Raw genomic sequence first — 17,586 nt, 5'->3', positions numbered from 1 at the left:
AAGTGAATGAGAGACTACAGCAAAAATTGTGTGAACTCAGAAAAATGAGTGAAGCATAAAATATACTGTATGTAATAGAAATGGGTATTTACTCGGTAGCAATGACAACAAAGTTAAACACAAGGAAATTAGTACTTTGAAGATTTGGTAACAAGGAACCATGAAATGCCCTGGCTTATGTCCATTTGGAGTTTTTCGGAAGACACTGCTCACTTTATAGGCAAATATGTGAATATAGGAAGTTGGCTATTTATTCGTCAAGATGTTCTTCACTTTTAGGAAAGTGAGCTTCTATTTTTCTGAAGTCTCCAAGGCATGAACAAAAGGAAACATGTCTGTGGAGAAAGAAGAGCTTTTCTACTCCATAAACATTCTGCTTATTCTGAAAAGGGGGAAAAAAAGTAGACAACTTAAAAAAAAAAAGAAACCTAAGTGAGGTTTTCTGCAAAGTTACAATGCCCAAGGACAGCTCTGATTTGATGCTTTAGCAATTTACATGGAATTTTACTCTAGTGGTTTCTCTAAGATTCTGCAAAAACAAGCAACAAAACAATACGCTATCTCTGAGTCAAAGAAATCATTTTCAGAGCCTAGTGAATATGGCTTCAAAATTCTCCTCTTCCAACAGTATCATTTGAGTGGACTGTAAAGAAAAAACTCTTTCAGTCTTGCAGGGTGATTAAGCCCCATGGGGTGCTTGAGCCTGTGATTTATCTTCCAGAAGAACATCTGGCCTCGGAGATCACATGTGGTAGAGAAGGTGCGGAAACAAAGGGGAGCGTTTCACTAGCAGGTGCAGATAGGGTATTTCACTAATAGGCAGCTGAATTGGTTTGAGGATTGGGACACCTTGGTTTCTGGAGATAATTTGACAATAGGACATGCGGGTTACACCAAGCAACTTCCATGCTCAACAGCTCTTAGAGGAGTATCAGTGGCTTCATCATCCTCAACAACAATGAAGCAAGAAACTCACTTTTACATTCCTTAAATTAGGCCTAGAATTTCATGATAGCATAATGTGGTATAGTCTTAGCAATAAACATAGATAACAGAGAATATGGAAAACTACTGGGATATGTCCCTTCAATTATGAGACTGTTTCTCCATTTCAGTGTGAAGATTTCTCTGATCATGAGTAGAATCAACATTACTAACGGGAGCCCTTGGATTCCAGGAATAGACTTTCAGTAAAGTCATTTATGCATTTTTCCAACTACCATTCTGTGCTTAAAAAAAAAAAAAAAAAAAAAAGTAGTGGGAACAGTAGTAGAGAAGAAGACCTGAGATAAGAATTTGAGTCTCAGTACTTCCAGTAGTCTGTGTGACAGCCGTGGGCAAGTCACTTCACTTTTATAGATCTATTTCTTCAACTCCAAGATGGAGAAGTTGGGTTGGCTGGTCTCTAAACCCCTTACAGCTCTAAAAGTCTGGAATACTTACAAAGGCTAGCTAGCACTGAAGAGTCATTGGGTCTATGAATGCTATTAAAATTATGAGGTCTTGCTTTTTAAAAAAGCAGTTCAGGGAAAAGCAATTTTTCCCCTCATGGCTCTGGGACTATGAATCATTTGTTGTGCTAAGGCATGCAAACACCTGACACGGGGCAACATAGTTGTTCTTTGCATTTGACATGCTACGTTAAATGTTAGATGGGTATGCTGTTTAAAAAAAAAAAAAAGCAAATCTTCTGATTATAATATTCTTATTATTAAAATTTTAAAAAACTAAGCTTTCCATTAGCATCCAGTTAATATGACCAGGTGAAGAATTTAATGTTATATTTTTCCTAAGAAGTGAGTCTCCTCTGGTGGCTTTATACTTCTGGAAAGGTCAGCAAAGTCCCCAATTCAGACTCTTGCTCCCACAACGGCTGATTCATTTCAAATCCTCAAAAAGCAATCTCCTTATACTTTCCTCTTTTCATAATGGTCACAGTTCTCTAACCATATAATAAAAATCATGCAAATCTGAGTTTTGCTTACGCCAAAGACAGGCTTATTTGAATAAAGGGACCAATGTTCATCCACTCCAGAGTGAATGCAGCTTGATGTAGTGTTTTTCAATGTGACTTTAGCTGAACTGCTATCATCAGAGCCTGCACCACGGATCGCTGTACTTATAGGTCTGATCTGTAACAACTGTGGCATCTAACTGTGCTCTCAGGTGTAGATTTAGCAGCTTCTCTAGCTTTATTCTGGGAGCCAGTCACTGAATATGATTTTATGTACTCTTTACAATTGGGATATTTAATTTGGATTTTTGCCTTATTTTTTCAACAGGATTTAAAAATGTAAACCAACAAATTTCATTGAAGTCTAAAATAGGTTTCCTGTGATTCATACACATCACTGACAAATATAGGATTGCAGGTATGCTTTTATACACACACACACACACACACACACACACACAAATTGACTCTGTGCATATATACAAACATCTTCCCAAATTGGTTTTTCTTTGATACATTTCATAGCAAGGTAAGATATAGTCTAGAAGTTTTCTAATTCACTTTACCATCATAACAATATAAATCATTACTACTTAATCACTAGGCTAACCTAGAAAGGATTCAAATATTAATTTAAAAACCCTTTTAAAATTTAAAAAATTTCCTTCCTTTTTTCTAGAATCCTGCAGAATTAAAAGTAATATTTACCCTATTACTTCTAGCTTGCATGTTTTTATGCTGATTTCAGCAAATTGTGGCCATTTTCAATAGTCCAGTTGCCTAGAGCCTTGGATGGAATTGAAATGTGTTTGGTTTTTTTACAGATGTTAATTAACTTCTGGAATACATACATCAGTGATGAGTGAGCTCAGTTGAATTTTTCAATGTTCAGCTGCTGGATGAAACCTCTCAGTTGACTAGAACCAGTGAAATTGGCCAGAAATTTGTGTGACAAGTTTGAATTCCTCCTTTGTCATTCTCTTCTCTATCCATAAATCTTAGATGAAAAATTTCTCAATATGGGAGAAATTACACTTTGTATTTCCATTAGAATCAGGAAGCTGAAGGTAAAGAAGAGCAGGAAATGGAAGCAGAGAACATTAAGACTGCAGAGAAAAATAAGTTATGTGATTCTATCAAAATGCTGATTGCACTGGGAATCATCCAATTAGGTTTCCAAATTGAGAATAAGGTTTGTTTTTTTTTTTTTGTTTGTTTCCCACTTTTAGAAAAAAAGAGATGAGAGATAACAACAATAAAAAGTGGGGTTGGGTTTAGTTAAGAAAAAAAGGGGGGAAGACACAGGAAAGAAGAGAGGAGGGGAGGCCACCCTTACCCCTCCAGAGGAAGCACTGCTTATTCCATACCTCCTGCTGCAGAGTGATGGTGGGCACTGCAAAGTCTCTTCCATGGAGAGGCAGGAGAGCAAGGACGAACAAACAGATTTAACCCTCCATTTACCAGAAAACTAAATAAATTGTGTCGTTCTCTGAAGCATTCTGATAATCAAGTGTTCCTTTTTATTTAAAAGTGGAACTCCTATATCACAACAGGGGGGAAAACAATCTGTATTATAATTTTAACATTTGCATCTGTTTATTTTTCTTTGAGTGGGCATTTCTATCCATCATTCGCTCAAAAAAGAAAAAAATACCCTGACATACATAGAACTGAAAACCACACGAAGAAACAACAGAAGAATAACAGCGATAACAGTTCCACCGATGGAAGTGGCATTTGGCCATTTTCACGGACTTGAGTGTTGGTGTTATACAAATGGCAGTGGAGAGCAGCAAAGAGGCTTTTTGCCCAGGACGGCCCATCAAATGGGAACTTATCGTGGGACTTAGCACACTGGTTAGAGCTGCAAAGAGCTCCTGAGGTGAAGTGTGTCATCACTTTCATCTTCCACAGCATTCTGTCGGTTAGGCTTGGCTGTGTCTTTTGAATCCTTTGCAAGGATATTTCTGGTCTCTCATCTGCTCTCTCAGCAAATCAATGTTCTAATATTTAATGGGCCAAGAGTGTATGGAGAACTATGTCATCTCAAGGTGGGGACAGGAAACTACTTCTCTGTGTTCATTCCCTACTGTTATCCCTGCTTCCTCATCTTTTCTCTACCTAAAAAGATCATTAAAAAAAAAAAAAAAATCAAAACTACCTATCTTCACAGGTGTCCTAGTCTACGGCCAAGACCATCCTTGTGATACTTTTTGCATAATCCTGATATAATATATTGTATTTGGCACTGAAATCACTTGGTTACTAGTCTACATAAATGCTATTCTATACAAATATTAGCAGAGGGAAAGATCTGGAAATCTGCATCAAAGCAATTAACAAATTACAGATCATCTGCTGAGGAGATGTCAGAATGTGTAGGCAATTGCCCAGTAGGGTGGTCACGGGCATCACATAGGACAGCATATGTATAAGAACTTTAAATGACAAAGCACTTTGGACATTAAGGTCATTATTAGTGTTGTTATTATGGTATAACAACTGATACACTGAGGGGAAAGTAAACCCCTAGAAGGCAAAAGCTCTGGTCAGATTTAATACAAGGAATCATTTCCTCTCCATGTCTAACAGTTGGCACTTGACAAGATAATGTAATGTACGGAGGGATGCATCTGAGCCTATAAAGTAGAAATTTGAATATACAAATATATATTATGAAGTATGGTAGGATACAAATTGATGTAAAAATATGCTTTGTTTTCCTTGTTTCATGATTTTAAAAAGCATATATTTTTGTGTTGTTGGATGTTGAAGTAGAGTTAGCAAACCCTTTTGGTTATGTTTTAAGAATGCTTTCACAGTATATGTTATTACAGTGTTGGTATCTTACATGTTAAATAGCTTTCTGAAATATTTAGGACTCCACCAAAAATAACTAAGCTGTAATAGAGATCACTCTAGTGACATGTTTAGTTATGTTGTTTGGGGTAGTGAGAATGGAGTGGTGAGAGGGAAAATTCATCAAGATTTCTAGTTGGCCCATTTTGTTTGAATTGTTGAAGAATCCTGATTGGTAGGATGTCGGTGATATGTTCATTGTTAGGAAATGGCCTGAGGCGTTAGCTGTAGGAGGTACTGTAGGACCATGGTTTGTCAGGAAGAGATTCCTTCCCTGCCTCTAGGCTAATTAGTAACTATGGTACAGTGCTTGTACCCAAATAGCATTTCTTGGGTCAGTGTCTGACAATCAACCATTCTTCAAAATGATGGAGCTGCTCAAGTTCAAGAGACCATAGAGTCAATAACCTTGCCTCATGAGGCCAAATCCCATGGCTTTTGAGTTACGCACTGTCCAGGAATTCTGAGCAGCTATCTTGAAAGGTAATCTTCCCATTTCTTAGGTCACTGCTGTCATGTTACTGGCCTTCATTTTAATTCCAGTTAAATTATAAAGTGCAGTATGTAATGTTGAACCTTCAGAAAGAATGTAAAGAGCACATCCACCCTCCGTGAAACCCCAAGTTCAAATTACTGGCAGAGTCACCATCCATATCTGAGAATGTACAGAAACTTGATCATCACTGTTGTTGTCTTTATCGTCATCATCATCCGCATCAGCATCATCAGCATCACAGTTGTGGTATTATGGTGGTGTCGAGTGTTGTGGCAAGATCAGAAAAACTAACATCAAGACACTGTCCAGTTTGGGTGTGTGAATATTATCCTGTGTTTCTTGGCCCATTTAGCAAATACTTTCTTTTCAGTGATAAACCTATGCCCCCCATATGGAGCATGTTCATGAAGAAAATATTCATCACACTCATCTCTTCCTTGTTCATAGTAGTGATAGGGGACTTTCCTATATCCTTCTGTCCTAAAAAAGAAAAAGAAAAGGAAAAAAAAAGGAGAGGAGAATTGAGATGAAGAATGAAGCATTCATTTGCAAGAATCCATTACGTGCCTAGTAAATGCATTTACTTGCAAAGCCATGCGTGATTCTTGTCCGTGAACTCAGTTAAAAGCTATTATGTATAAAAGCTTTTAGGAAGATGTACCAGATTCTTAGTGCTTTAATAAATCAAATAAAATTTATATATCACACCAATTGCATTTGAACATCTACCTGTCTTTGAAGGAGGAAATGGTGGATAATGGAGGCAAACTTTGGCTAGTCTGATGCTGTCGCGGAGCTTGAAGAAGCTTTCTGATTTTTCAGGGTTAGGTATTTGGTTCTTCTGTGCTCCCTTATACTTATTGTGAGGGGAGAAATATTTGATCATGGAGATTGTGGCTTAGTTACCATTTTGACCATATGATTAAAATACTCTCTGAGTTAAATTGTGCAAGTTGTTAGTAGGGAAATATATTTCATTACCTTGGTGACGCATGGAGGGTTTGTTTTATTAAATACTTAGAAACGAGCCCTCCAGCGAGGGTATACTGTGGATAAACATATCTATTTTAAATAAGGGTCTGGTGGATTACTCATTTAGTAGTGAAATATAATTTCCAGGAATTCTCGTTAAGCTGTCAGCTTCTCTGAGGCTTCAGGACATTTTGTCCTTCATGATCAAATAGAACCATTGCATAGCTAGCTATCCATCAAGCCATTAGAGCAGCAGAAATGACAAACTTGCTTTGCAAATTAAATAACCACTAAACTTGTTCTGTATTTCCAAGCCACAAATCCTTGATATGCCACTGATTAAGGGAAAAATGTTCCTTCTGACATTTGACATTAGATTGTGGTAAATATTTTTCTTTTTATCACCCCTAAAAGTCACAACTTGATGCACTGACAATAAAATGTCATGTCAGCAAAGAGCACCAGGAAATAATTGTTGCTTTATCTGTTTCTCCGATTTATGGTATTAAAATGAATTGTGATATTTTGACAAGATATCAGAATTGGAGATGCATAAAAATAATTTCCTGTGATCTTACTTGCAGTAGGTGTCATTTATCATCCCGTAGACGTGAATACCATAACAGGCATCCATGGCCAGAATGAAGGTAAACCATCCCGTGCTGAGATAAGAGCCAGACTGGACTCTGTGGGGGAACAATAACAAACAACAATAACAAACAAAACAACACAAAAACAAAAACAAAAAAACCCCACACACATAACAACAATAAAGTGTGGTGAGAAATGAGAAACCTTTCATCAAAAAACATAGCACTTGTTATCAGGAAAAAGCATTAAAGAACTTGACAATCTGTCAAAGATACACACTTATTTTGAATTATCTCCGAATAATTTATAGGTATGCTCTCACTCTTACTACCTTAAGCCTAGAAGCTATGCTGTATGGAAGAGAAGCCATATGGCAAATATCTGAAATCAAATAATCCTGCTCCCTTCGGGTAAAAAATAATTTATTTGATTTTCCGTAAGATACAAATTAGTGCTGTATATCAGAGGATGGGTTTTCTAAAGTTGCTTGGAGCCCTGATGGAAACTGAATGATAATGGTGTTAAACTGCTTACCTGGACATATCACTTTCTTAAAGACTTGTTGGGTTTCTAAGTGTAAATTGGATGCAGTGCAGGTGAATGACTTGGTCTGTGAAAGCATCTGGAAAGTTTTCCTTTACTGATTTCTAGGCATCATGAGACAAGACTTTTCCTTTGTGAGGCCTGTGTTACCAATCTCTTCAACACATTTTTATTGAACACCTACTATGTGCAATCACTGTTGTAGATGCTGGCGATATAGCAATTATCAAAAAATCAAAGATTCTCTATAGATTGGGAGGTGGCTATATTTATCAAGGTTGGCCTCAGAAGGCCTCTGATAAGGGGAGCAATGTTCTAGGTTGGGGGGGGTGGGGAGAAGAAGGTTGTTGTTGGTGGTGGTGGGGAAATAGGAAGAAGCCATGTGGAACATATTGGAAAAGGCAGTGTCATCTGTGAAGTCTTTAGACTCTCATCTCAGCCATATTAAGAATGGGCCTTGGGCCTGGACCACTTCCTTAATAAGAGATAAGGAGCCCTCACAGCCTGTGCCTGGCTATTGCCTTATGTGGGGATATCTCTCCCGGATTCAGGCTCGATGTGTACTCCTTTGTTCTGCTTAAGTATATGTGTTATATGACACCTGGTCAATCCCATACTAAACCTGTCTCCTGCCAAGAGTGGAGAGGGTCTTTCAGTTGCATGCAGTCCAATGGCTCTGAATCAGGTGCCAGGAAGGACCCAATGGCCATGAGGACCGAGGCTCACTATTAGAGCTGATTTTCTTCTGTCTCTTTATGCGAGTAAAGCATTGCTCCACCCAGTGTTTGACTGTGTTATGTTTTTCTTGGCGATTCAAATAAGACACAGTGGGAAGAAGGGCTTGGACTTCTACCTCTGGTGATAGGAGACAGATGCCACTTGTTCAACAGACCATATGAGAGAAAGATGTTCCAGGAAGAGGAAATGTAAAGGGCAAAATCACAAATGTGGAAGTGTGCTTGGTATGTTTAAGGAAAAAGGAAGATGGGAATCATAGTAACTGAGGAGGAGAGTGGCTGATGTAGTTAGGTGTAGTGCTGATTGGGAGGGGTGGCCAAATTTCAATGGTTTAAAGGAACGTGGGATGAAAAGCTGGATCTCTGTACTTGGTCTTAGCAAAGGGGACCCAATCCATCCAAAACAGATGACTGTCTATCTTCTTAATCTTTTCCTATAGGAACATTAGGGTCTCACCGGGTTATTTGGCAACTAACTAACTGTGCAGCACAACTTCTAAAAAAGACTACATTTCCTACCTTCCATCTAGACCTCTTGGCATACTGGAGCAAGGCCAGCTCCTCTAGAAACGGACACTTTAGCTACTGATAACCACTCTCTGGGTACAGCCTTTCAGCCAGTAGTCACTTTCCACTGATGTCCAATATTATTGACCTAGCTCTCCAGTACCAAGCAATTGGTGTGCTATAATTAGAACTCTGAATTCTTTGATTCTTCATTTTTAAAATATAGGCATTGTTTAGTATCAAATTAACTTACAACATGTAAGCATCTCAGGAGCACCACGAGCTCACAGAGCGTTATGATAACTGGACTTTCTCACTTTTATTTTAATTGACTTTGGGGGATTTGTAAGGAGAGATAAACCCAATCCACATAATATCCATCCCCTCTGCTCACCAGCCCCTGAGTCTGAATTGCCACTGTGTAAGTCGTCTTCCTTTGTATTTCCTGGTGTGTCTTCTAAACGGAAAATATTCCAGAAACAGGATCACATAGAGTTACATGCACTTTCCTCTGTGATAAGAATAGTAGCAGCAGCATGGGTTAGGAATGGGTGCCAAATGGTGGGAAGATGTACCAGAGGGAGGTGGAATACGCTCAAGAGCAACTTTGCTTATTATACAATTTAACTCGCCGTCCATCCTGTGTTCTGGGGTCTGAGGGGGAGCAGCGATGATGAGAACTGCCTAACACACCATCTGCTTACAAGTCCTTATTTGAAAATTGGGAGAGATCAGAAGAGGCAAGAGTCTTGATTAAAAGCTCCCAAATTGAATCTAGAAATTTTGTCTGCATACTGAATTTTTTCCTGTTATATTCCTACTTGAACAATATACCCCCTTTACTTTTTTTTTGCCTTCTCATTCTACTTTTTTTCAATATTTCTATCCTCTCTATCCTTCTCATTGCTAGGCTGACCATGTACTAGCAGAGATCACTAAAAATTACAGAACTTATTTGTACATGATGAGAAAAATAGGTTTCATTTATTTATTTTTTAAATAGTTATTACAATCCTATGTCAGAAATTATATTATATATAATTATATATATATAAAATATATAAATAAATATATTTTTAAGTGGGCATGGAGCCCAATGCAGGGTTGAACTCCCAACCCTGAGATCAAGACCTGAGCTGAGAAATCAAGAGTCAGACACCTAACCAACTGAGTCATCCAGGTGCCCTGTGATGAATATTTTCATAAAGAATACATGGTGTTGTGGGATGGCATACCTGTCAAAACAATCACAATACATGCAACAAAACACAAGCCCATGTGTTTCAGTCAGTACAGAGAGCAGTATGGAATTGAGAGTATGGACACCTAGTTTCACGTTCCAGCTTTGCCACTACCAAGCCTTGGACAATGTATTTAACCTCTGTGGGTCATCTTAGTTTCCTTGTCTCTAAAATGAGATATTACTCAGCCATCAGAAAAGACTAAAACCCACCATTTGCTTTGATGTGGATGGAACTAGAGGGTATTATGCTGAGTGAAATAAGTCAATCGGAGAAGGACAATCATCATATGGGGAATAAAAGAGTAGTAAAAGGGATTATAAGGGAAAGGAGGGAAACTGAGTAGGAAAAATTAGAGAGGAAGACAAACCATGAGAGACTCTTAACTCTGGAAAACATATAGGGTTGCAGAAGGGGAGGAGAGTGGGGGGATAGAGTAACTGGGTGATGGGCACCAAGGAGGGCACTTGATGGGATAAGCACTGGGTGTAATACTATATGTTGGCAAATTGAACTTCAATAAAAACAAAAACAAACAAACAAATACATAAATACATGAAGTGTGCTATAGGCAACAGACAAAAACAATGAGATGGTTGAACCAAGTCATATCTAAGGTTTGTTCTATTTTTAAAAACAAATGCTTCTGTGATCATCACCCTCAATAGTCAGTCTGTTTTAAGTTTTACCCATTCTACAGTAATATGCTCCACACATGCTGAATGTGTAACTAACAAACACTTTAATCAGTCAGACTACATTTAATGCCCACTTGTGTGGTGGGTGTGCCACTAAATGTCTGAGGCATATATAAAAAGGGTATAAAGTTTCACCCTACAATGGTGGTGGCTATAGTCGCTTAACTTTTCTATCTTTCACATTACTGCTCCTGGAACATGCTGGAATGGCTGTCCAAGACCAAGGACACAATTAGATCATAGTATTGAGAGTAAAGCTTAATTTGAGTAAGAGGAAAAGTAAACTGAAATTAGGACAAATTGTGTTTCCTTTTGTGTGGTTTTCCAGGAGTCAGTTTGTCCATAGAGTGGCTGTCAAGGACCTAGATAATATTATAGCTCCAGCACGAGGGGATCATCATTTGTGTGACATGTGGACCTCAACTCTGCAAAACAAGGTCTCCTGGCTCATTCTGGTCCAAACCAGCATAGTCACTTTGAGCGTTCAACAACAAACTTTGAGAACAGAAGCAAAGGATAAATAGGGTAAAGTTGAGAAAGTGGTTCCTCTACATATCTCTCTTCTCTTTACTACACGAAAAGAAGGTCAAGAATTTCAGAGTTTGGCATCTGGTCAAAGATCTTTCCATCTCATCAACTAATAAGGAAACTTTGCCATGTCTCTGATAGTTGATTACTTTTAAGCTTAATCTATTACTTTTAAGCAAAACCTTATTTTGTTTCTGGATAGACAGATCATAAGAGTTAGGCTGAAAATCTTCAAGCTGTGTTGCATTTGGTTCAGACTGTGGGGACACATACTGCTTAAGTGCCTTGTCCTAAAAACAGCACTTTAATTAGACAGTTGCATTTTCTCTCTCTGGTGCCTCTGATAAATTTGGGATGTGAAATCATGTGAGGTTTCTTACCCATAGTACATGCTGGGGATAGCAAAGTGGTGTCTTCTCAAAAAACTTGGAGCTAATGTCATGTAAAGAATACTTTTGGTGGAGTAATGGCAACCACTAGATTAATCCAGGAATTCTTCTGAATAATTGCCCTGGTGATCTGGGTCTCTAATGAGACTCACTGGCCTGGATGGCACTGGCTCTGGGAATTCTTTACATCATTCCAAAGTCCTGCTGTGTGGGTGTTCTAGAAATGAGGATGTATAGATTACACCCAACTAGACCTTTTGAGGTCCAATAAAAACAACAAAAAGACTTGAGGTGATGTATGTGAACTTGTTTATGCTTTTTAGCTAGAAGAGACCTAGTGAAGACTATCAGATGCTTTTAAAAATTCTTAAAGGGTCTCCTCTGGGGCCAAATACTGTCTTGTAATTTGTCACTCATGCACGCGGCACTAACTATGTACCAGCTGGCCATCAGCCATAGCACTTCTTATACCTTCTACATTTGGGGATCGATAAAAACAATTATTGTCATCTACAAATAAACAATCAAGATTCCCATAGGGATGATAAGGGAATTTAAGCCCCTAATTCAATACAATAAGAAAGCTTAAATTAATGCAGCAGAATAATGAGCCGTGCAGAGGAAAATAAAGGCAGGAGTGTTAAGAGGAAGCTATCAATCATCTGTTTCCACTGGCCAAGCTTCGCATCCCACTGCTCCTTGGTAATCAAGATACTTACTACTTGGAAACTACTTAAATTTACTTGCTCATCTCTTGGAAAAATGATGCTGTCAACACCTTGATATAGCACATGCTTGAAGGCATATCATTTAAAATATGATCTTTCATCTAGTTTATTACCAATAAAATATAAGCTACCTTGCCCCTTGATGTTTACTTACTGTTTCTGGATGTCTAAAGGTCATCACAAGCCCACAGGGATTCGTTGTCTGTCAAGCTATCCTTATTTCTTACCAATCTCAATCTTTTTGGCTGTCAGCATGCTTCATTCACCTGTACTTTTGCTTCTGAGCATACTTGCTCATCTTCTCATTTCTGGAAACATATTGTGAAGCATTTTCCTCCTATCGCCTGGTCAGCTGGAACTTTCTCATGACCGAGATCTCCCTTTGGGGGAATTTCAGAGGAGGAACTGAAGAAACTAAAATGGATACTCTTCAAAAGAAAACGGGACTACATTGAATCTACAATCTATTCACAGGATGCTTTGCTAATTATTGAACACCTTTAGCTCAATGACTTGGGTTCTGAGCTCAAGAAGCTTATCTTTGATGGATGAAGTAATAGCACTTTCTCCATATCAGAGTTTCTCAATCTCAGCACTATTGATATTTTAGATGAGATCATTCTTTGTGTGTGTCGGGGTGGGGTGGGGTGGTGGTGCTGCTCTGTGCGGTAAGTTCTTTCTCGTATCTCATCAGATTCCCCTCTGTCCCCAAATCACCATGCTCTAAAAAGGCAATAGATTTCTTGATTTCCCAGTGCCTACTCTTTTTTTTTTTTTTTTTTGTTTTTTTTTTTGTTTTTTTTTTTTGTTTTTTTTTTCCCCAGTGCCTACTCTTGACTTGAGTGGCTTGCCTTGAGGATGTCCTTGATCCTAAAAAGCCAGGTTCCCCCTAACTACAGTTCTCATTCTGCCCACTGCACTCACTGTCCCACTGGTTTTCTTCAACTAGCCAAACATCTTACTTCTTGATCTTTCTTTACAAACCTATCCAAAGCCATTCAGATTTGGTCAATACTAAATCATTATCTTACCTTTAATACAACCCCAGGAATCAGCAAATTCACCTGGTCTAGACCCAAAGGGCAAGTCCTGACCTGCCATGGGGAATTTGCAATAGGAAAAGGCAAAATGTGTCAGGTAGGAACAAGGATGAGGAATCTAGTTGCTTCTGTTTCTGGTTGCTTCCTCTTCATGGAATGATTCCCTTAGGGGGCCTTTGGCTCAAACTTTGCAGCCTGAATTTTACTGTTTCTAACCCATTTCCTCTAGGAACTGCTGAAAACAAGGCCTGGGGCACTCCACGCTAACATTTTAAAAAGCATGATTATCATTTATCAAAGCCCAAAGGGGATCAAAACCCTTCCAATGATGGAGGTTTATTGGAGAGCACAATATTGGCAGCTGCTTCCGAATCTGTTATACTCCGGAGTAAAAAGGGAATTTGAAAAAAAAAGAATTAATCACTATCTCACGTCTTGTTTTAACACTCTTGGATCTCAGTTCTCTCATCAATACACTACCCTGGCAGGATAAATAAAAATAGCAAAGTAAGTTTCCATATACCTTCCTAGGGAGAAGAAATACCTGACACAATACAGATTCTTCAATTAAAAACATTCTTTCCCCCATTTTTTCCCCCAAAAGCCCATGGATACTGAAAGAATACATTTAAACAAAGAGACTGGGCAAGAAAAACAGCTGATGATTTTCAGGAGCACCTTGGGATTCAATCTAATATTGTGAACCAGTCTAATGGAAGCAGAACTCAAAGGGTGGAAACAATTTCAGCTGTCCCTTAGTCATATATTTTTGTATATTATTCGATTGTCAGGAGCTATGGAAATACTCTGGAGCTTTCCCATTATATTAACACTGTATATTTGTACTATCTATCAGTGGGACCTGCCCAGCAAATCTGGAGGCAGCAGCAACTTTCTGCAAATCAGGCAGGAGAACTCTCGATCTTGAATCATTTGCCAACGGACATAAACTTCTCAAATGAAGAAAAATATCGTGCTGTAGATGGTGATTCTTAAAAGAATGCACCAAATGAAAGGAATCCAGACCTGAAATACACTGAAAAATGGACCACGAGTGGAGTAAAGCAGTACCCCTCAGAGGTAGACTCCCAATCAGCTAATGCGAAACGCCTGTGCTAATCAGTAGGCCCTTGGACTGTGAATATAACAAATAGTTTTCCTGCCATAGAATCAACAGGACTCTCTGACTCTTGATGAATCTGATGAAACTGTACAAAAAGGAGCATAATAAGAAACGACTGTGTTCTTTTCAAAGTGTACATTTAAAAGTAAAATGGTACCACTCCTAAAGGTATGATGTATGGCTGCTGTAGAAATAGAAGATAGCACTCACAAAAATTACTTTGTTCATTCATCTCAAAAATTAAAAGATTATTTTGCTCTTGCCCTCTGGCTTTAAAGCCCCTTACATTGGAAAAACTGATTTCTGCGATGGCATTCACTTTCTCAAAAGAAAAATGGAACCTCAAGAACGGCAGGGATGGATGGTGGAGATCTTGTGGGCCTACTTCATTAGGGTGGGTCTGGTTCCTCAACCACAGGATATTCCCTCCAAATTCTTTTTTTTTTTTTTTTTTTTTTTTTAAGATTTTACTCATTTATTCATGAGACACACACACACACACAGAGGTAGAGACACTGGTAGAGGGAGAAGCAGGCTCCATGCAGGGAGCCTGACATGGGACTCGATCCCAGGCCTCCAGGATCACGCCCTGGGCTGAAAGTGGCACTAAACTGCTGAGCGACCCGGGCTCTTCCCTCCAAATTCTTATGTTGAAGTGCTCATGCCCGATGTGTTGGCATTTGAAGATGTGGTTTTGGGGAGGTAATTAGCTTTACATGGGTTCATGAGGACGGGGCCCTCATGATAGGGTTAGTGCCCTTCCAAGAAGAAGGAGAAATACCAGAGCTCTCTTTTTTCCCATCACTTGAGAAGACAGTGAGAACTCTTTGAGCCAGGAAGAGGGTTCTCACCAGAAACTGTCCATGCTGGCACCCTGATCTCAGACTTCCAGCCTCCAGAACTGTGGGAAAATAGGTTTCTGTTGTGTTCAGGCAAGGCTGTTTTGTTATGGCAGCCCAAACAGATGATGGGCATCTCTCCCACAAACGAAACTCTCCACTTTATTTTCCAGGACTTCTCCTGAACTCTCTGGTCTAGTCATGCACGTCCTTTTTTTTGCTCCTTAAACACATCGCCAGTTTCTGTCTTTTTACTCACTTTGCTGATGTATACCTCCCTTCTTCCTGAAATGCTCTCCCCTCACATCCTCTTCAGTTTCTAACCTGATCATGCTTATTCTGCTTACCCTTATCCATTCACGCTTTAGGTGTGAGATCAGGTACCATGCCCAGAAAATACCAAGTTGCCCTTGATCTTAACTCAGGATCAAGTGGGGGAGACAAACTCGATGACCACATTCAGAAATAGGGCTCTCAAGAGGGTAACTCTCTGCAAGTGCTATGGGACCACCGAGGGACGAGCAACAGACATAGTGGAGGGAAAGTGGGGAAGGTGATTCTTTCCCAATTGGAAGTAAGAGCTGAGTGGTGGATCAAGGCTGCATAAGAATATCAGGCAGAAAAAGAGGAAGGAGAAGCCTTTCAAACAGAGGGAATGGCCCCTGCAGTTACACTGAGGTATGAGAATAAAGGGAATACTGAAGCGTTTTCATCTCTCCTCTAATCTGGAATGGACCTCAACGCATCATCCATGTTTATTTCCATAATAGATTATTGGTTAGACACAGGATGCATACATAACACTGATTTATTTTCCTTCCTTACATTATGCTTTGAAATATTAGAGATATTTTGATGTTCTATATAGCTAGTTTTTTTCAGATGATGGAAATTTATGGATCTGGAGAAAAGTATCTAGGGAAAAATTGGCAGAATTATGTTTTTTTCTTCCTCATTAAATTCCTCATTAATTCAGAATTGTGAACAAATGTAAACAATATATGACAAAGAATAAAAACAATTAAAATATGTGTGATGATAATGGATACAACAGTAGTGTTTGTCCGTGTTATACACTAAGTTACGAGGCATGAACAAACTTTTCTGAACTTCACTTACCACCAAGGAGCCTCCCTCAATACCCCTGGAGGCTCTTGACCTGTTCCATTTAAAAGGGAAATAGTTTTTAAATAAATGTCGAATTTACTGAATTTTTTTGACCAGTGGAAATGAAAACAAATACCATTGCTGCTTTAAGAGTGTGAACCTTTTAAAAAATACCTTTCAGCCCTAGAAATGCTGAACTAAATGACCTGTGAATGCAACATCTCCTCCACCGAGTAAAGTTTCTGTAAGAAGAGATGCTACTGTGTCCTTTTATACCTAATCTCTATTTCCAAACTCTGTTGTTTGCCTTGGATCTCTGGTTTACCTAAATGGCCCATAATTTCAAAGACATGAGAAATTCTGCGAAGCCTGTGTAGGTTCTAGTTTCAGACTATTTAAGCTACTCTAGAGGCCCTTGTCTCAATGACCATAGATTTTCTTTCAATCTTCCTGTGTTAGGTTGTATTGTTCTTCACCTCCCAGAACATGGCTTGCTTGTGAATACAGTAACTTCCATGCCTCCTTGACTTTAGGCTTGGCCAAGTGATTTGCTTTGACCAATGGAACAGAAGTAGTAGTGATAGTTCCCAGCAGAGAATTTAAAAGGCATCACATGGTTCCCATTTCTCACATGTCGCTTCCCTCCATCACGAGAACAACAAATCCCAGTAAGGGGTGCTTCGTTAACCTGATTCCTGGGATGAGGACACCCATGCAGCAGACATGAACCCAAAACTAGAGCCAAGTTCAGCTAAGCTCAGCAAAGTTATAGCTGATCATGGACATGTGAGCAGGAAATAAATGTACTTGTCAGCCATTGAGTTTCAGGGTTATTTGTTATGCAGCAAAGAGCTGACTACATTTTTTTATTAATAATAATAACTGTTATCATTTATGGAGCATTTATATGTACTAGACATTGTTCTGAGAGCTGTGCATAGGTTATGTCATTTAGTCCTCACAACAACCCTGACCTATGGAGAGCATTAATATCCCCAATATACAAATGTAGGTTCAGGGAGTTATAAACTACTTGCCCAAAGACAGTTAATAGTAGAAAACTCAGGTTCTTAACGAAGTTCTTTCTCAGTCATTGGTCTCAGAATTGTCCAAGATGCCACATGTCTGACCGGGCAGTCATCAAAGAACCTCAAGTCTTCAGATTCTATTGTTAGTCCTCTAAGAAATCTTGAACTTCCCACTTCTTCTTGGGCCGCATTTTTTTTTTTTTTTT

At 38.9% G+C, this 17,586-nt stretch overlaps 1 protein-coding gene across 3 annotated transcripts in view; it reads right to left on the bottom strand.

Moving 5' to 3' along the window:
- Nucleotides 1-3,451: 3,451 nt before the first annotated feature.
- Nucleotides 3,452-17,586, bottom strand: part of ST6GALNAC3 (ST6 N-acetylgalactosaminide alpha-2,6-sialyltransferase 3) — a 522,366-nt gene continuing 508,231 nt past the window's right edge. For 2 of the 3 annotated variants that reach the window (XM_072834109.1, XM_072834108.1), the window contains exons 4-5: nt 6,860-6,967; nt 3,452-5,789 (exon numbers count right to left, since the gene is read on the bottom strand). In XM_072834109.1, the coding sequence (XP_072690210.1) occupies nt 5,603-5,789; nt 6,860-6,967 (295 nt within the window). In that variant the 3' untranslated portion in view covers nt 3,452-5,602. The remainder of the gene's footprint in view (nt 5,790-6,859; nt 6,968-17,586) is intronic. The other variant, XM_072834110.1, reaches the window with a different exon arrangement.

This window comes from Canis lupus, chromosome 8 (assembly GCF_048164855.1).
Source record: "Canis lupus baileyi chromosome 8, mCanLup2.hap1, whole genome shotgun sequence".
Lineage (NCBI taxonomy): Eukaryota > Metazoa > Chordata > Mammalia > Carnivora > Canidae > Canis > Canis lupus.
This window is presented reverse-complemented; position numbering and strand designations above follow the sequence as displayed.